The sequence below is a fragment of the Rhinoderma darwinii genome, chromosome 9 (assembly GCF_050947455.1).
Source record: "Rhinoderma darwinii isolate aRhiDar2 chromosome 9, aRhiDar2.hap1, whole genome shotgun sequence".
Classification (NCBI taxonomy): domain Eukaryota; kingdom Metazoa; phylum Chordata; class Amphibia; order Anura; family Rhinodermatidae; genus Rhinoderma; species Rhinoderma darwinii.
In genome coordinates, this window is record NC_134695.1 from 88,749,075 (window position 1) to 88,767,106 (window position 18,032).

Here is an 18,032-nt window from a genome sequence, read left to right on the forward strand (position 1 = left end):
CTGTGGCTGGCACGAGCCATCTGAGTAAACGGGCCTCAGAGGAAGGAAGGTGGTTTAAAATAGTTGGCGTAATAAGACGGCGTGCCGACTACCGTGAGAGAAAAGTCACGGATTTCATCTAATTAAATAGCACAACAATGGCCTCTAAATCTTTCAGCGCCGACCTTGAACAGCCTGACAGTACAGCAGTGTCCTCTGTTCTTATAACAGCAGCACCACCCAGTGGCAGAAAAGGGAAGTGGATAGTGCTGTACAACAACCATCGCACCATCGCACCACCGCCCCTGCACCCAGTGTTATAATTAAAGCATTTTATATATTTTTTTTACGACAAGCTGCAATGTAGAAAACACAAACCTGGAATAGACATCACTCACAGAAAAAAAAAATCACTTAAAATCTCACGTTCTCCTCTGCTCAGAACATCTATATTCAGGTCCATAGGGGGCAGTATAATAGTCATCCCATTTTTCTCCACAGGTGGGCAGTTAGTTTTATTCTTATCCATAGGCAGTATTATAGTAGTTATATTCTTATCCATAGGCGGTATTATAGTAGTTATATTCTTGTATATAGGGGCCAGTATAATAGTAGTTATATTATTGTATATAGGGAGCAGTATTATAGTAGTTATATTCTTGTATTAAGGGGCAGTATTATAGTAGTTATATTCTTATCCATAGGCGGTATTATAGTAGTTATATTCTTATCCATAGGCGGTATTATAGTAGTTATATTCTTATATATAGGGGCAGTATTATAGTAGTTATATTCTTATATATAGGGGCAGTATTATAGTAGTTATATTCTTTTATATAGGAGCAGTATTATAGTAGTTATATTCTTGTATATAGGAGCAGTATTATAGTAGTTATATTCTTGTATATAGGGGCAGTATTATAGTAGTTATATTCTTGTATATAGGGAGCAGTATTATAGTAGTTATATTCTTGTATATAGGAGCAGTATTATGGTAGTTATATTCTTGTATATAGGGGGCAGTATTATAGTAGTTATATTCTTATATATAGGGACAGTATTGTAGTAGTTATATTCTTGTATATAGGGGCAGTATTATAGTAGTTATATTCTTGTATATAGGGGGCAGTATTATAGTAATTATATTATTGTATATAGGGGCAGTATTATAGTAGTTATATTCTTGTATAAAGGGGCAGTATTATAGTAGTTATATTCTTATCCATAGGCGGTATTATAGTAGTTATATTTTTATCCATAGGCGGTATTATAGTAGTTATATTCTTGTATATAGGGGCCAGTATAATAGTAGTTATATTATTGTATATAGGGAGCAGTATTATAGTAGTTATATTCTTGTATTAAGGGGCGGTATTATAGTAGTTATATTCTTATATATAGGGGCAGTATTATAGTAGTTATATTCTTGTATATAGGGGCAGTATTATAGTAGTTATATTCTTGTATATAGGGGCCAGTATAATAGTAGTTATATTATTGTATATAGGGAGCAGTATTATAGTAGTTATATTCTTGTATTAAGGGGCAGTATTATAGTAGTTATATTCTTATCCATAGGCGGTATTATAGTAGTTATATTCTTATCCATAGGCGGTATTATAGTAGTTATATTCTTATATATAGGGGCAGTATTATAGTAGTTATATTCTTATATATAGGGGCAGTATTATAGTAGTTATATTCTTTTATATAGGAGCAGTATTATAGTAGTTATATTCTTGTATATAGGAGCAGTATTATAGTAGTTATATTCTTGTATATAGGGAGCAGTATTATGGTAGTTATATTCTTGTATATAGGGGGCAGTATTATAGTAGTTATATTCTTATATATAGGGACAGTATTGTAGTAGTTATATTCTTGTATATAGGGGCAGTATTATAGTAGTTATATTCTTGTATATAGGGGACAGTATTATAGTAATTATATTATTGTATATAGGGGCAGTATTATAGTAGTTATATTCTTGTATAAAGGGGCAGTATTATAGTAGTTATATTCTTATCCATAGGCGGTATTATAGTAGTTATATTTTTATCCATAGGCGGTATTATAGTAGTTATATTCTTATATATAGGGCAGTATTATAGTAGTTATATTCTTATATATAAGGGCAGTATTATAGTAGTTATATTCTTTTATATAGGAGCAGTATTATAGTAGTTATATTCTTGTATATAGGAGCAGTATTATAGTAGTTATATTCTTGTATATAGGGAGCAGTATTATGGTAGTTATATTCTTGTATATAGGGGGCAGTATTATAGTAGTTATATTCTTGTATATAGGGGCAGTATTATAGTAGTTATATTCTTGTATATAGGGGGCAGTATTATAGTAGTTATATTCCTGTATATAGGGGCAGTATTATAGTAGTTATATTCTTGTATATAGGAGCAGTAATATAGTAGTTATATTCTTGTATATAGGGGCAGTATTATAGTAGTTATATTCCTGTACATAGGGGGCAGTATTATAGTAGTTAAATTCTTGTATATAGAGGGCAGCATTATAGTAGTTATATTCTTGTATATAGGGGCAGTATTATAGTAGTTATATTCTTGTATATAGGCGCAGTATTATAGTAGTTATATTCTTGTATATAGGAGGCAGTATTATAGTAGTTATAGTCTTGTATATAGGGGGCAGTATTATAGTAGTTATATTCTTGTATATAGGAGGCAGTATTATAGTAGTTATATTCTTGTATATAGGAGGCAGTATTATAGTAGTTATATTCTTGTATATAGGGGGCAGTATTATAGTAGTTATATTCTTGTATATAGGGGCAGTATTATAGTAGTTATATTCTTGTATATAGGGAGCAGTATTATAGTAGTTATATTCTTGTATATAGGAGCAGTATTATAGTAGTTATATTCTTGTATATAGGAGCAGTATTATAGTAGTTATATTCTTGTATATAGGCGCAGTATTATAGTAGTTATATTCTTGTATATAGGCGCAGTATTATAGTAGTTATATTCTTGTATATAGGAAGGCAGTATTATAGTAGTTATAGTCTTGTATATAGGGGGCAGTATTATAGTAGTTATATTCTTGTATATAGGAGGCAGTATTATAGTAGTTATATTCTTGTATATAGGGGCAGTATTATAGCAGTTATATACTTGTACATAGGGGGCAGTATTATAGCGGTTATATTCTTGTATATAGAGGGCAGCATTATAGTAGTTATATTCTTGTATATAGGGGCAGTATTCTAGTACTTCTTGTATATAGGGGGCAGTATTATAGTAGTTATATTCTTGTATATAGGGAGCAGTATTATAGTAGTTATATTCTTGTATATAGGAGCAGTATTATAGTGATTATATTCTTGTATATAGGGGGCAGTATTATAGTAGTTATATTCTTGTATATAGGAGCAGTAATATAGTAGTTATATTCTTGTATATAGGGGGCAGTATTAGGCCAGATTCACACGAGCGTGTGCGTTTTGCGCGCGCAAAAGGTACTTAACATCTCCGTATCAGCCCCGTATGATGCACGGCTGCGTGATTTTCGCATATATTCTTGTATATAGGGGCAGTATTATAGTAGTTATATTCTTGTATATAGGAGCAGTATTATAGTAGTTCTATTCTTGTATATAGGAGCAGTATTATAGTAGTTCTATTCTTGTATATAGGAGCAGTATTATAGTAGTTCTATTCTTGTATATAGGAGCAGTATTATAGTAGTTCTATTCTTGTATATAGGAGCAGTATTATAGTAGTTCTATTCTTGTATATAGGGGCAGTATTATAGTAGTTATATTCTTATCCATAGGCGGTATTATAGTAGTTATATTCTTATCCATAGGCAGTATTATAGTAGTTATATTCTTGTATATAGGGAGCAGTATTATGGTAGTTATATTCTTATATATAGGGGGCAGTATTATAGTAGTTATATTCTTGTATATAGGGGCAGTATTATAGTAGTTATATTCTTGTATATAGGGGCAGTATTATAGTAGTTATATTCTTATATATAGGGGCAGTATTGTAGTAGTTATATTCCTGTATATAGGGGGCAGTATTATAGTAGTTCTATTCTTGTATATAGGAGCAGTATTATAGTAGTTCTATTCTTGTATATAGGAGCAGTATTATAGTAGTTCTATTCTTGTATATAGGAGCAGTATTATAGTAGTTCTATTCTTGTATATAGGAGCAGTATTATAGTAGTTATATTCTTGTACATAGGGGGCAGTATTATAGTAGTTATATTCTTGTACATAGGGAGCAGTATTATAGTAGTTATATTCTTGTATATAGGGAGCAGTATTATAGTAGTTCTATTCTTGTATATAGGAGGCAGTATTATAGTAGTTATATTCTTGTATATAGGAGCAGTATTATAGTAGTTATATTCTTGTACATAGTAATCAATTTAGGTGTTAAAGAGGCTCTGTCACCAGATTTTGCAACCCCTATCTGCTATTGCAGCAGATAGGCGCTGCAATGTAGATTACAGTAACGTTTTATTTTTTAAAAACGAGCATTTTTGGCCAAGTTATGACCATTTTTGTATTTATGCAAATGAGGCTTGCAAAAGTACAACTGGGCGTGTTGAAAAGTAAAAGTACAAGTGGGCGTGTATTATGTGCGTACATCGGGGCGTTTTTACTACTTTTACTAGCTGGGCGTTCTGATGAGAAGTATCATCCACTTCTCTTCAGAACGCCCAGCTTCTGGCAGTGCAGACACAGCGTGTTCGAGAGATCACGCTGTGACGTCACTCACAGGTCCTGCATCGTGTCAGACGAGCGAGGACACATCGGCACCAGAGGCTACAGTTGATTCTGCAGCAGCATCAGCGTTTTCAGGTAAGTAGCTACATCGATTTACCTGCAAACGCCGATGCTGCTGCAGAATCATCTGTAGCCTCTGGTGCCGATGTGTCCTCGCTCGTCTGACACGATGCAGGACCTGTGAGTGACGTCACAGCGTGATCTGGCAGAAGCTGGGCGTTCTGAAGAGAAGTGGATGATACTTCTCGTCAGAACGCCCAGCTAGTAAAAGTATTAAAAACGCCCCGATGTACGCACATAATACACGCCCACTTGGACTTTTACTTTTAAATACACCCACTTGGACTTTTGCAAGCCTCATTTGCATAACTATAAAAATGGTCATAACTTGGCCAAAAATGCTCGTTTTTTAAAAATAAAAACGTTACTGTAATCTACATTGCAGCGCCGATCTGCTGCAATAGCAGATAGGGGCTGCAAAATCTGGTGACAGAGCCTCTTTAAATCAGTTTTGTCTCCATTCTAAGTTTCTAGAAATTCAATAAAAATAGACGCCTCGCTGCGATGAGAGCACCTGTTTAATATATAAAGGGTATATAAAACTGTACATTTGTCAGACACTTTAATTTATAAAATTGCAATATATATTTTCTTTTATCAAGCATTTAAATATATGATGAGTTCTCTTCTAAAAACAGAATAAAATCACCATGTGTAAAGGAAGGGAAAAAAAAAGAAGCTGATGTGTAAAATCTTATGATATTGCTCTACAAATAAAACAAATGGAAATTAAAAAAAAAAAAAAAAAAAAAGTCTTTAGTGCAGGGTCGTCCTTGTATCGTTTCCTGGAGACGCCGAGGTCCGGATTTTGGTATTGACAGTCACGTGGATTCATTAGCGGTGGTGGTGGTGGTTGCGGCGGTCCTCCCTCCGGTCATAGTATGAGCCTCTGGTTGAGGATTTTTCTGTTAATCTCGGCTAGCGCCACTGAAAACACAAAAGCCTTTTCATCCGAGAGGTTGGCGTACATGTCCACCTCCTTCTCCTGTTTCTCTAGAAGAAAAAAAATAATGAAATCAGGTTTAATATTGATTTAAGAAACAGCACCTGTGGAGGACCCCAGAAGCAAGTGTTCAATGTCTCTACAGCGCCTCCACAGGGGAAATTAAGAATTACACAGTTCCCATTAAAATCAATGTGTGGTCTGTGGAGAGAGAGGGAGATGCACTTTATAACCACTCTTCACTCTAGTCAAGAGATGAGGGTCCTAAACAGAGGACACCCCCCCCCCCCCCTCTATTAACTCTCAATTCCCTCTTAGGATATAAGAAAAGTGGTTTTCTAAACTGGACAATTCCTTTAACTGGTATTTCCATCTAGACAACCCCTGCGCAGATTGATGCCATCGAAGAGGTGGTCAAAATGAGACAATCCCTTTGATAAATTCTAACATAAGGGGTTGGCTATTTTACAGATTCCACATGCTGTAGAGGAGGTTTTCCTTAGAGTTTCTGAAAACTCTCCACACCGGCGTTTTTTCTTTATGTTCTACTGGTTCATTGTTTTTTTTCAAAAAGTTTCTATTAATGGACCTATTGACATTAAATGGGATTTTTTATGGATAATGCCAGTAGTTTATCAACCTCGATTTCATCTGGTTTACATGGGCCGGCTGAACCCCCACCAATCCCAGTTTTAAAAATGCCCCTATTTGCACTCTTCTCCATCCGCAACCAGAATTCTACTGGTTGTCCTTAGAATGGGCTGACAATTTTTTTCCCACAATTTACTTTCTAGGAAAAAAAACAAAAAAAAAAAAACACAAAAAAGCAGAATTCTGAATGCAGCTCTGCAAAGTATGTTCCGGAGTATAAGATAGGATGTAACTCAGAGGCCAGAAATGACAATTATAGAGAAGCCCCATTATGTCTAAGTGAAGAGTGATCAGATACAAGAAAATGTCAAATATTAGAGAAGTCTTATAGAATATCAGACCAAGACATCTACACAATGACCCCACTCATACATTATAGCATCTTATGAGAAATTATATATAAAAAAAAAAACACGAGACATAATAGAAGACAAGAGTTTCCAATGTCAGGATTACAGGATGACAAACATTTATAATGACAGTGTTGCACCCGTCTTATCTTCCACTTCCTAAAACATAAAAAAAAGTTAATGAGTGAACCCCGATAATCCACACTCACACGGGTCTAGGGAGCTGAGATATTGGGAGCTGTTTGCAGAGTCATCCCTGTAGAGCCGTTTTAGCTGTCCCTGAGCTAATAAATGGCGGCTCTGCAGGGTATTCTTTTTATTGACTCTTTGACCCTGCAAACAGGGCCCCATATCTCAGCTTCCTTGCCCCCTATGAGTTTGGATATTGGGGGGGTTCACTGTACTCCTGCCTCAATTTTTCAGTTTTTTTTAGTGGAGTTAGGCTTCCAGGACCGTAGGGAGTGTAACTTGGCAGGCAGGGGGGATATTGGGGTTAACTACTGCCTGAATTTTCTGCTATTACATGGATCAAAGCTCCTAACAAGAAAAAACCCTGAAGAATTGAAGAGACAGATTCCAATAAGACTGCAGCACAGTTAGGGGTATGTTCACACAGAGTTATTTTTTGCAGGAAGAAAAAAAAAAAAAAAAAAAAAAATCTGCCTCAAAATTCCTGACCTGCCTGCAGTTTCTTGCCGCGTTTTTCGTCCGCAAGCGAAAAACACTTTCTCTGCCTCCCATTGATGTGAGTGTGAGGTCCGAGACGGAAACGTGGGGAAAAAAAAAAAAAACGCATGACGCTTTTTTTTTTCCCCGCAAGCGTTTCTTTCCGCGCGTGGGAAAACTCTGCCTTCCATTAAAATCAATGGGCTGTTTTAAGCAGTTTCCGTGACAAAAAACGCAGTGTGAACTAGCCCTTAAAGGGGCTTTCCCATTATTTATCACCTATAAATAGCTGATGGGTGGGGGTCCGACTCGTGGGACCTCCACCCATCACAAGAATGGACTTGCTTTGCTGTTCCTGGGTGCCCCATTGTGCACATGCTCAGTCACCGCTCCATTCGTTTCTATGGCCCCATAGAAACTAACAGAGCGGTGGTCAAGCGCGTGCACAATGGGGCACCCAGGAACAGCAAAGCAAGTCCATTCTTGTGACGGGTGGTGGTCCCACGAGTCGGACTCCCATGGATTAGACATTTATCACCTATTCTGCGGATAGGTGATAAATAATGATGGTTAAACACCTTTAAAACCCCTCCCCCTCCCCCCACACCTCCGTGCACAGATCTTGCAATGTTTCTTGCTCCTGCACCTTTTCCCCCATGGCTTTTTATTCGTCCACTTTCATGCTCTCTCTCGGGAGCGCGGCTGGAACCGGAAACAAGTCTGAAGCCCGGAGAGGATGGAAAGGACTTCCTGTGACCACTTCATTACATGTGTTTAAAAGGTGGTCACCTAGACAGGAAGTCATGTGGTTGCTAGGCAACCTGAAGTAGCACAGTCTGCAGATACACTAGGGGCAGGCTGCAATTTAAGAAATGAACATGGCATCTGATAACATACGTAATACTAGTGTAAAAGCAGCAATGACCTTGTGTGGGGGTGGTGGGGGGGGGGGGTGAGTGATGAGGGCAGAATGGAACGAAGTGCAAGCCTAACAGCCAAGATAGTATTCAAAATATTTAGTTTGCAAAAAAATAAAATATAACCCACAAATAACAAGTGCTTAACCGAGCAATTGCCGACCCAGTACAATTGCTCACAATCCGTTACATTACCTTCTCCCATCCACTGTTGCCTCCTGCTCCCCCGGTCTCCCCGCTGCGCTCTCACGTCTTCGGCGTATCTTGCCGTTGTCCCTTCAGCTCCCGATTCCTTGCTGCTCCTCCCTGCTGCCGAGCAAGACTGATGGGTTAGGGTTAAGCAGCATGAGGGGAGGAGAGGTGACATGTGATGGGGTGCGGGGTTAGACAATGCTATGGGTTAGAAGCCCAAGAGAAACGGTGGAGGGCGGCGAATGGAAAACAACCTAAATACAGGTCTAATTGTGTCCCTGGTGGCTGCCCTATCCAAAAACAGGAAGGGGGGTGGGGAGGGGGTGGTCATCACGGTTAAGCTGCAAATGGAGTAGTTTAGGTAAAGTGAGGGTATGGCAGCAAGGAGTGAGTTGTGGGTAGGAGTAAGGGAGGGTTATGCTGGGGATGCCCTTACCTGCACACATCCAGCGGTGAACTCCACCACATTGAATTTGAGCCATTGGGTCATTCATTCACTGCACCTTTATTTCATTTTTTTAATGCTTTACTTTTCTAATTTCTTAGTTACATCCTGTCTTATACTCTATTCACATCCAGAGCTGCACTCAAAACTTTCCTCCTATATTGCACTGTAGCATTCTGGGTAAAGTACATCACATTATTGTACAGTGCCTGGTCAAAGAGCCTTCGGAAAAGAGTTTCCTATAATGGAATCAGTCGTCATTTTTGGCCAAAAAGACATGAGGATAAAAAAAATTAAAAAAAAAATACTAAACTTAAAAAAGGGTAACTAAGCGTTCGACAAACTTCTGACGTGTCGTAGTGACATGTCAGAAGTTTTGATTGGTGGGGGTCCGAGCACTGAGACCCCCACCAATCGCTAAAACGAAGCAGCTGAAGTGTTCGTGTGATCGCTCAGTCGCTTCGTGTCTGTTCGGCTTTTTCCAGAAATCAACATATCGGAGTACGGCCTCAATAGAAAGTCTATGAACCTGTACTCTGATACATCGGCTTTCTGGAAAAAGACGAACAGACACGAAGCGGCTGATCAATCACACGAACACTTCAGCTGCTTCGTTTTAGCGATTGGTGGGGGTCTCAGTGCTCGGACCCCCACCAATACAAACTACTGACATGTCAGAATTTTGTCGAACGTGTAGTTACCCTTTAAAATCCAGAAGTGAATGCAGAGTACAACAGCAAATCATGCCCCGTACAGATCTTTAACCAGCAGGGGCAGCAGTGATGCAGCACCTTACAACCTAAACACTAACCTGCAGAATTATGAATCCAGCTCTGAAGGTAAATAAAGAGGAGAACTTGAGAAAAGGAGGTATTTCTAGTTTGGAAAGTTTACAGGGGGGGGGGGGGGGGGGGGGGTATTGATGTTGCCTTATTAAGAATGTATCTACCTACTTGCAAAATAATTTGTCTCCGTATGAATCGTATCCATTGTCTTAACATTCCCTAACGGCTAAATGAAGTTTGGCGCGATAAACGAAAGAAATAAAATCACTATGGAGGAAAACAAAGTTCCATCATGACGACAATGGTGAATGTTTTATTTACCACAACAAAGATTCGAGGGTTCTGCCGTTTTAAGTTAACCATTTACCTTTCTCTTCCTCTTGTTTCTTGGTGGCCGCGGTCTTTGGCCGGCCCCTGCCGCGGCGTATCGGGTCCGACTGGCTGTTGGTGCGGGACCTTCTCCTGTTCTCCAAGTCTCTGCTGACCGTGAAGTTTATCCTTTGTCTCTTGATTCTCTCTGTTCGCCGTCTCTTGGGATCGGAGCGGTTTTCTGTATGTAGTGAAGAGAGGGGGGGTTCACAAGGGGTCCCTACTTTTAAAGCTCATTTTATAACTATTAAAAAAGGGACTGGTCTGTACATTGGGGTAGTAAAGCTAAGCTGCACCTGCAACGGCCCAAAGAAAAGTGTGATTTGACGGGCTGCCCCCAGATGCAGAGCCTCACCCCATAGCGAGTGCTATCAACCAATCAGATCGTCACAAATGTTGGTGCTCCTGCGCCCCTGAGACTAAAAGTTGGATGAGGGTCACATGTGGGGGGGGGGGGGGGCTGTTGCAGGAAATGTAAACATCTCCTGAAGTCTTCCTAAAGATAACGGGAGCTGCTGGGGGGGGGGACTTTGCCCAAGGGGGTGAATACTTACATACTCCAAATTCACTACAAAAAGTACCAAACCCCAAATCTTATACCTGCCTCCTCCCCCTACAAGAGACGGGCAAAGAAAGGGGGTCCCTCTGTCCCCGGGTGGAGGATGGGATGACGTGAACCAGCAGCGATTCTCATCATTTTGATAACCCCCCACCCCCACTTTCTGCATAAACTCTAGTTCAGTAAGGAAGTAGGAATCAGATACTTGCATTCTCGCCAAATGTCTTGTCCTGTCTAAAGATTTCAGTCTCCAGCCAGTCAGACAACAAAGGTCACAGATGAACGGTGCGCGTCTCCGGTGAAATGCCGCACACGGCGGCGCAGTAAATGTCAATAATACTGGACTGACAGAAGGCGGCGGCCGTCTGACATGTACCTGAGGTGGGGGGCACTCTGTCTGTCTGTCTCCCGTGTAGAAGTTTTCTGCTGATAAAGATGTATCCACAAGGACAAGACTTACAGGCAACAGGAACCTGGAAGACACAAGGAAAAGCAGTAAGAACCCAGAGGAGAACTACAAGTTCCAGCAAACATTCCCTGTATGATTGACGGATTCTGGGCTTCACAAAAACAATGTAGCTAGTCCTGTGTATTAAAGGATCAATCAAGGTGTACGGCTGAGCCAATGTATCCAAGTATGTGTGATACTGTATCTGAGCCTGTCATGTGATACAGTCTGTTAAACGGTGTATCTAAGCTTGTGTGTGCTACTGTATCTAATCCTATCAGGATACTGTGTTTAAACCTATCATGTGGGATACGGTCTGCTAACTGATGTATCTAGGCTTATCATGTGTGCTAGTCTGCCAAGGTGCTGTATCTAATCCAAGCATGATACGGTGTTTATCTAAACCTGTAATGTCTGATATGGTCTGCAAAGGTGGCGTATCTAAGCCTATCATGTGGGATACTGTCTGCTGAGTTGGTGAATCTAAGCCCATCATGATTGATACTGTCTGCCAAGAGGTTATATCTAATCCGATCATGACACTGTTTATCTAAGCCTGTAATGTGTGATACGGTCTGCGGAGTTGGAGTATCTAATCATATCCGGATACAGTGTGTATCTAAGCCTTTCGTGTGTGATACTGTCCGCTGAGCTGGTGTATCTAAGCCGATCATGTGTGATATTGTTTCAGGGTACCACACAGGACTACATCTCCCATCTTGAGACGTTAATATGCTCAGTTTGTATTTAGAAAATCCTAAATATAAAACTTTTCAGATTTGGGTGAAGTTGTCCTAGAGCTATAACTGCATCTGACCACTAGATGGCACAATTGTCAATGCGAAATAAGCAAATTATTTCAGTCCCCAACAGCAATTAACAAATGTCTCCAAAGCCAAAACGTCTCTCCTCCGTCCCTCTGATCCACGCCCAATTTTTGGTTAAATAAATTAGAAGGGAATGAAGCATAAAACACAATGTATGAGCGAAGAGGGGGTGCAAACTAAAACGGCCAACTGCCTGCGCCAGATGTATACCTGACCCCTGCCCTGTCAGTGCCTGCTCCAATATTTATGGATGACTCTCATCATGCTCATAATCTATTATTTCCCACTAACGCAGCCTCAGATGACCAGCGTTTCCTTCACTGCATCGACTAGTGGCATCAATAAGATGAAGCACCCCCCAGGCGCGGGCCGAGCCGCTCACAAGAACGGCTGACTATTGCATAGTGTGTGCTCATGCTGCGTCCTCGAGGGGCCGAGCGCAGAAGACAGGCTGCGGTGAATGGGGATTTCTTTATTTCAGGTCAAGGACGGAAATAACAGCGCCTGCAGCTACCACCTCTGACCTGATGGGGGTGGAGAAAAATGGCGACCACAGGGGTTTTCACCCAGCTTTCTTACATTCCTGAATGGCAAATATGCCTAGTTATGTAGTGATAAAATAGAGGGCTAAATATAAAGCGGCATTACTAAGCAGATCTGCCATTCGGGGAAAGTCAGGAGACCACTCATATGGGCCAATAATGAACGTCACCCAGATGGGAGGGTATTCTGGAACATGTAGTCCTACAGCAGCTGGAGCAGCAGACACGGCCTGATGTAGAGTAACACATAAGACAGCTGCACAGTGCTCCGGGTAGGAGAGAAGTAGGTCATGAGCAGGGGCTCCGAGTCACAAGACGGCTATGAAAAGTCTCTTATTTAGGTCGTACAGTTTACATATGTGTCCTCCGGGGGCGCCAAAGTGCCCGATTATTGGAATATCCAAAATACTGCGTATACTTACCCTACAGCAACCTGATGCCACCCTGTCTAGGTCCCGGCTCCTCAGGTGACAAGGAGCATTGGAGGAAGAAATTCTGGGGTCTTCAGACTCACCCCCAGACACTTTCTGTTGTCAGTGCCTGACTCGTCTTAGAATTCCAGAATATTGGAATTTCTAGATACTCAACTTAGGTGCCGGATTAATGGAATTTAATTGCAGACACATATTCTGTCCCTACAAATATTGGAAGCCGCCATTTTTCACCCCCATCATATACTGCGTAGACGACTGCTGCCCTCTATTGCGATGTTATATGTCCTGTACCCCCATGAATGATTTGGGGGGGTTTGCACCAACATGAAGCGCTTGAATTAAAGAAAATTGGCGCCTGGTCTGTGATTAAACTCGGCGTACGGAGAAAAGTGTCGTTTCTTGGAATGCGGGATGAGGAGGATCAGGACTAAACGTAGGATTTGAGAAAACAAACCTCAGCGGACGGAACAAATTCCAGAGCTCTGGAAAAAAAACGTAGTAAGTTCTTGCATAAGAGCCAGGAACATGGAGAGAAGCCGGGACAGAGAGGCGCTGTGGGGCGTCTATGTACAGAGACAGCGTTACAGGGGTCCTATAGCTTTAATTTAACTACCCTGTGGAAAAGAGGAACATTTAGCTGTGAAGTGTCAGGGAGAGAGATTTTTTTTTTGTATTTACATTGTCAAGATATGAGCAGAGATTCTTCTATATCCCAGGTACTTGGTTGAGACATTAAAAAAAAAAAAAATTAGAATCTTAAAAGGAACACTCCAGACAAAACAGAGTGCAATGCCTACTGTGGGGGCGGAGCATGACAAGGACACAATCAGTGTGTCTTGCTCCTATCCCTTATAATCACCATTAGGCATAACTCAGTGTATTAGCTTTGCCTGGAATTTTACAGTGCCCCCATAACAATGCCAACCACAATACTCGCATACCAGTGCCAGCCACAGTACCAACCATGGTGGCCACAGTTCTCGTCCTGACAAAAGCCTAAGTGTTTTAAGATGTTTTTTTTTTTTTAGATTGCGGCTTTGTACCACACGTGGACTTCAAGTGAACCGAACTTAAGAGTACCATAAAACCCTGATGATCTAAGGTCGGTCCACTTTCACCGCGGAGGGGTACGGGTCTGCACTACGGCTAAACAGGTAAAATTCCTTAAGAGGGTGTTTCAAAACAGGTTTTCTAAAAACCTGACATCCCCTATATGGGTACCAACAGACTAGCAGTGTTCTCTGCACAAAACACACAGTAAAGGATAAGTAATTTAATGTATGTACACAGTGACTCCACCAGCAGAATAGTGAGCGCAGCTCTGAAGCATAATACAGGGTATAACTCAGGATCAGTAATGTAATGTATGTACACAGTGACTCCACCAGCAGAATAGTGAGTGCAGCTCTGGAGTATAATACAGGATGTAACTCAGGATCAGTAATGTAATGTATGTACACAGTGATCCCACCAGCAGAATAGTGAGTGCAGCTCTGGAGTATAATACAGGATGTAACTCAGGATCAGTACAGGATAAGTAATGTAATGTATGTACACAGTGACTCCACCAGCAGAATAGTGAGTGCAGCTCTGGAGTATAATACAGGATGTAACTCAGGATCAGTACAGGATAAGTAATGTAATGTAGGTACACAGTGACTGCACCAGCAGAATAGTGAGCGCAGCTCTGAAGTATAATACAGGATGTACCTCAGGATCAGTAAAGTAATGTATGTACAGAGTGACTCAATACTATGAACTGTAATACAGTGCTCATAGGTGGACATACACTGTAAAGCTTTATCCGATTCCAATTTGGGAATTCTAAAAACATGAATGTCCTGCTTCACTGTCACTGAAAATGGGGTGCCATATTTTAAAAGCAGAAATCAATTCCTAAAAGGGGGTTAATAAGACTTGGTCTATGGACACAACATCTCTATTGCCCAGTCATCACACCAGGCGGTAATTCTAACGAGAAGTATATTGCAAACTGTTTTTGGTCTCCTACAGGCTCCCGCTATTAGTTTAAAACAGACCAAGTCCTGGAAAAACCCCTTGAAATCTATAACAAAGCAGAACAATAGATTTCTTTATTTGAAACCTGTACCCTGCCCCTAGTGGCCAAACAAAGAATAGACATTAGGACGGATTTACATATAAAGAAGTTTAGTATGAAAAGAAATAGTTGTAAAATTTCCGAAGGTCTTTACTGCAGGAATGCTGGTCCGTTATCGCAGTTCTGAATAGCAGAGACATGTAGACACTACGCAGCAACTGAACGTAGGAGCTTTCTAGTCTATAGTACGTCACGACAGGGCTCAATGGTACTCATCCAGTGGTCGGAACTTCTCCAAATTTGGGAATTCAATAGGTTTAAAATACTGTTACATTCCATTAATCCGGCACCCAATGGTCCAGAAAGCTTGATAATCCAGGATCTGGCAAAAACAATAGTCTCAATGGCCAGTTAATGGTGGAATAAAAGGAATTTCAAGACATAATTGCCATTATATCGAACAGGGGAAAGAGATATAAAGAAAAGCTCCAATCTGGTGACCCGGGGTGCGTGACCGCAGCCTCAGCCCATATTAACCCCGGCGTTATCTAATATAGGAAAAATTCACAGCTGCGGGGGGGCCAAATCCTATCGGTGAATGGCAGCTGCACATTACCCGAATATTCTGGCCCTACGATATAGAGACTCTGCATATTTAATAAACATTTGTACACGGAATTTCTTTATTTTTAATATGTTGCAAAAATGTGCAATCAAAACAAGAAATAGAACTGGATTCTAAAAATAACAAAAACTTCTAATCCCCCCCCCCCCCCCATATAATAATATCCCCTCTGCTACAGTACCAGGCCCAGACTGCTCACACAATGCAGGCCGCCATGTGTTAACCCCTCCCTCCCTGCAACAGTCTCACTTCCCTCTCCTCCAGGCGAATACAGTAATTATTAACTGTTCTCACAGAGCCAAGACCTGAAACATGAGCTCCCCCCCCCATGGTACAGAGGAGGCCACTCAGCGCCACACTACACCATGGACAGGAGAAACCGTCCAACAATTATTACACCCCCGGAGTATGGAGAACAACACTAAAATCAATCTCAAAATAAGGAAAAAAAATAAATAAAATATATATATATATACACACACACACACACACATACGATTTATGATTTTATTTTCTATTTTTTTTAACCCCTCAGCATGGGGGCTGTGAACACTATACGACATTCTTTTCTCTACCAGTCCAACATCCAGCACCAAAATTAAAATGAATCCAATGCAGAACCAATATATCAATAAACCCCCTCCTATATCTATAGTCACCGATTAACCCCTTTATTCCTGCATTAAGACAATCAACTGTTTCCTGTATGTTACCACAATGAGGTTTACACAAAATAATATTATGAAAATGTCAAATGTCTATTCAAAAGGTTTATATAACTAGAAGGTTATAATAAAAATATCCACTTATAATAGAAAATAATGGGTGAAAAAATGATACATTGAAACATATAATAAGTGACATATATATATATATATATATAATGCCTTAGCACCAGGCCACTGCTGACATAAGGCTACAGAGTAACATTTTACATCCCCCACTGTAGGTAATAATATAATAACACCATGCTGAGAACGATACAGAATAGCAGCTGTCTGCCTCATTATAACCGGATAATAATACAGACCCATCATAGCAGCGCCCACCCCCCTGCAGGATTGGCAGGCACGGTCAGCCGGGCTGTGGGCACCTCTGGAGCAGTGGGCAGCCCTCACCTGTTGGTCGCACTGCGGGCAGGACTTGGTGGCCATCTTCACTTTCTTGGCTCTGGCCGCGGACATGCTCCTTCTTATAAGGCGCGTCCACGACGCTCGCTCCCGACCTGGCCGCCCAGTATAGACGGTTCCCCCGCCTCTCATGGACGCGCATCAGTGACGACGCCTGAAGTCACGCCTACCACCAGCGCTTCCAATCAGAAATGGCTTAGAGTGGGCGGGTAGGGGCGTGTATAAGACTGGTATAATAGAGAGTGAAATCAGAGTTGTCATTAGCGACCAATCAAATTCTATTTTTCTTTTTGCAGCCTGCTCAGTTAAAATAAAAGCTGGAATCTGATTGGTTGGCCTGATACATTTTGTTGCAATAGTATTGATGATGGCCCATGTGAACTATTCACTGATAAATAATGGATGCGAACTGTGACCCTCCAAATCAACCCATTCTGGTCAATTAAAATCTTGGTATGTGTTAGATGGACAACCCTTGTTCATATGAGCGGTTCCCAACAATGTGCTAGTTGTGGGGGCACTCGCTACCCGGACCCCTCTCCCACCATGATCAGCAAGAGTTAATAGTGGCCCTCCGCTCCGGCTACTACAGGGGGTCCACACCGCAGAACTTCCACCTTTATTTGACCCCGGCGGTGGAGAGCAGACTGACCGATTTTACATTTTGACATGTTGCAGGGTACAAGTCTACTAGATCCATAGTATGTGACTTCTGGTTAGTCACAAGTATCATTACGGCTCCATAGCAAAACTTTCCCTCCCCCAGACGCTCTTTAGAACAGGTTTCCTAGATTAGGCCCCATTCACATCACGTTATTGCCCTATGTTTGCCGTGTACGTAATGAAAGCTTTCGACGTACAAGATAAACGGGTTCATAGGGCTCCATTATCGGGACGGAGACTAAAAGAGTGTTCCCTTTGCCTCCGTCGGACTGGTATACCTTTTTATTGTTTTCTTAATTAGCGTAGTAGATATTCTCCATTAAGATTCCGGTTCATTCTCAGTCCTCCAATGTCGCTGAATGAAGGAAATTCTGCAAAGACGAGTGGGATCAAATTCCTCAATAAGAACATAAAAAACGGATCTTCCGAACTGCAGTAGTAGACGCAATGCTTGAACAAATAAACTTTATTAATAGAAAACAAACATTACAAAATAGACTGCAGGTGTAAATTGTGGATCCGCAAACCTTCCCCTCTAACAAAGTTTTAACTCAACTAAAAAATATATATAAAAAGACCGACACAAATGTGTTCCCTTTAATGGGTGG

At 40.8% G+C, this 18,032-nt stretch overlaps 1 protein-coding gene across 3 annotated transcripts; it reads right to left on the bottom strand.

The window, feature by feature from the left end:
• Positions 1–5,319: 5,319 nt before the first annotated feature.
• On the bottom strand, positions 5,320–16,898 carry C9H16orf87 (chromosome 9 C16orf87 homolog). 3 transcript variants are annotated; one of them, XM_075837107.1, is made up of 5 exons: positions 16,750–16,898; positions 11,073–11,169; positions 10,136–10,318; positions 8,542–8,652; positions 5,320–5,812 (listed from the first exon to the last, which is right to left on the bottom strand). In XM_075837107.1, exons 1-5 carry the CDS (start codon positions 16,891–16,893, stop codon positions 5,694–5,696), a joined length of 654 nt encoding a protein of 217 aa, XP_075693222.1. In that variant the 5' UTR covers positions 16,894–16,898; the 3' UTR covers positions 5,320–5,693. The 3 variants fall into 3 exon arrangements, with proteins under 3 accessions (XP_075693222.1, XP_075693221.1, XP_075693223.1); XM_075837106.1 differs by having other exon boundaries at positions 8,542–8,655; positions 16,750–16,897; XM_075837108.1 differs by lacking the exon at positions 8,542–8,652 and having other exon boundaries at positions 16,750–16,897.
• Between the last annotated feature and the right edge of the window lie 1,134 nt (positions 16,899–18,032).

Bases quoted from the DNA above. Each gene is read 5' to 3' on its own strand.
- C9H16orf87 (XM_075837106.1), bottom strand. From the start codon at position 16,893: ATGAGAGGCGGGGGAACCGTCTATACTGGGCGGCCAGGTCGGGAGCGA. The intron at 11,170-16,749 runs GTGAGGGCTGCC...TGTGTCTTCCAG, and splicing joins GCCCGCAGTGCGACCAACAG to GTTCCTGTTGCCTGTAAGTC. The intron at 10,319-11,072 runs GTACATGTCAGA...CACTACATACAG, and splicing joins CAGAGTGCCCCCCACCTCAG to AAAACCGCTCCGATCCCAAG.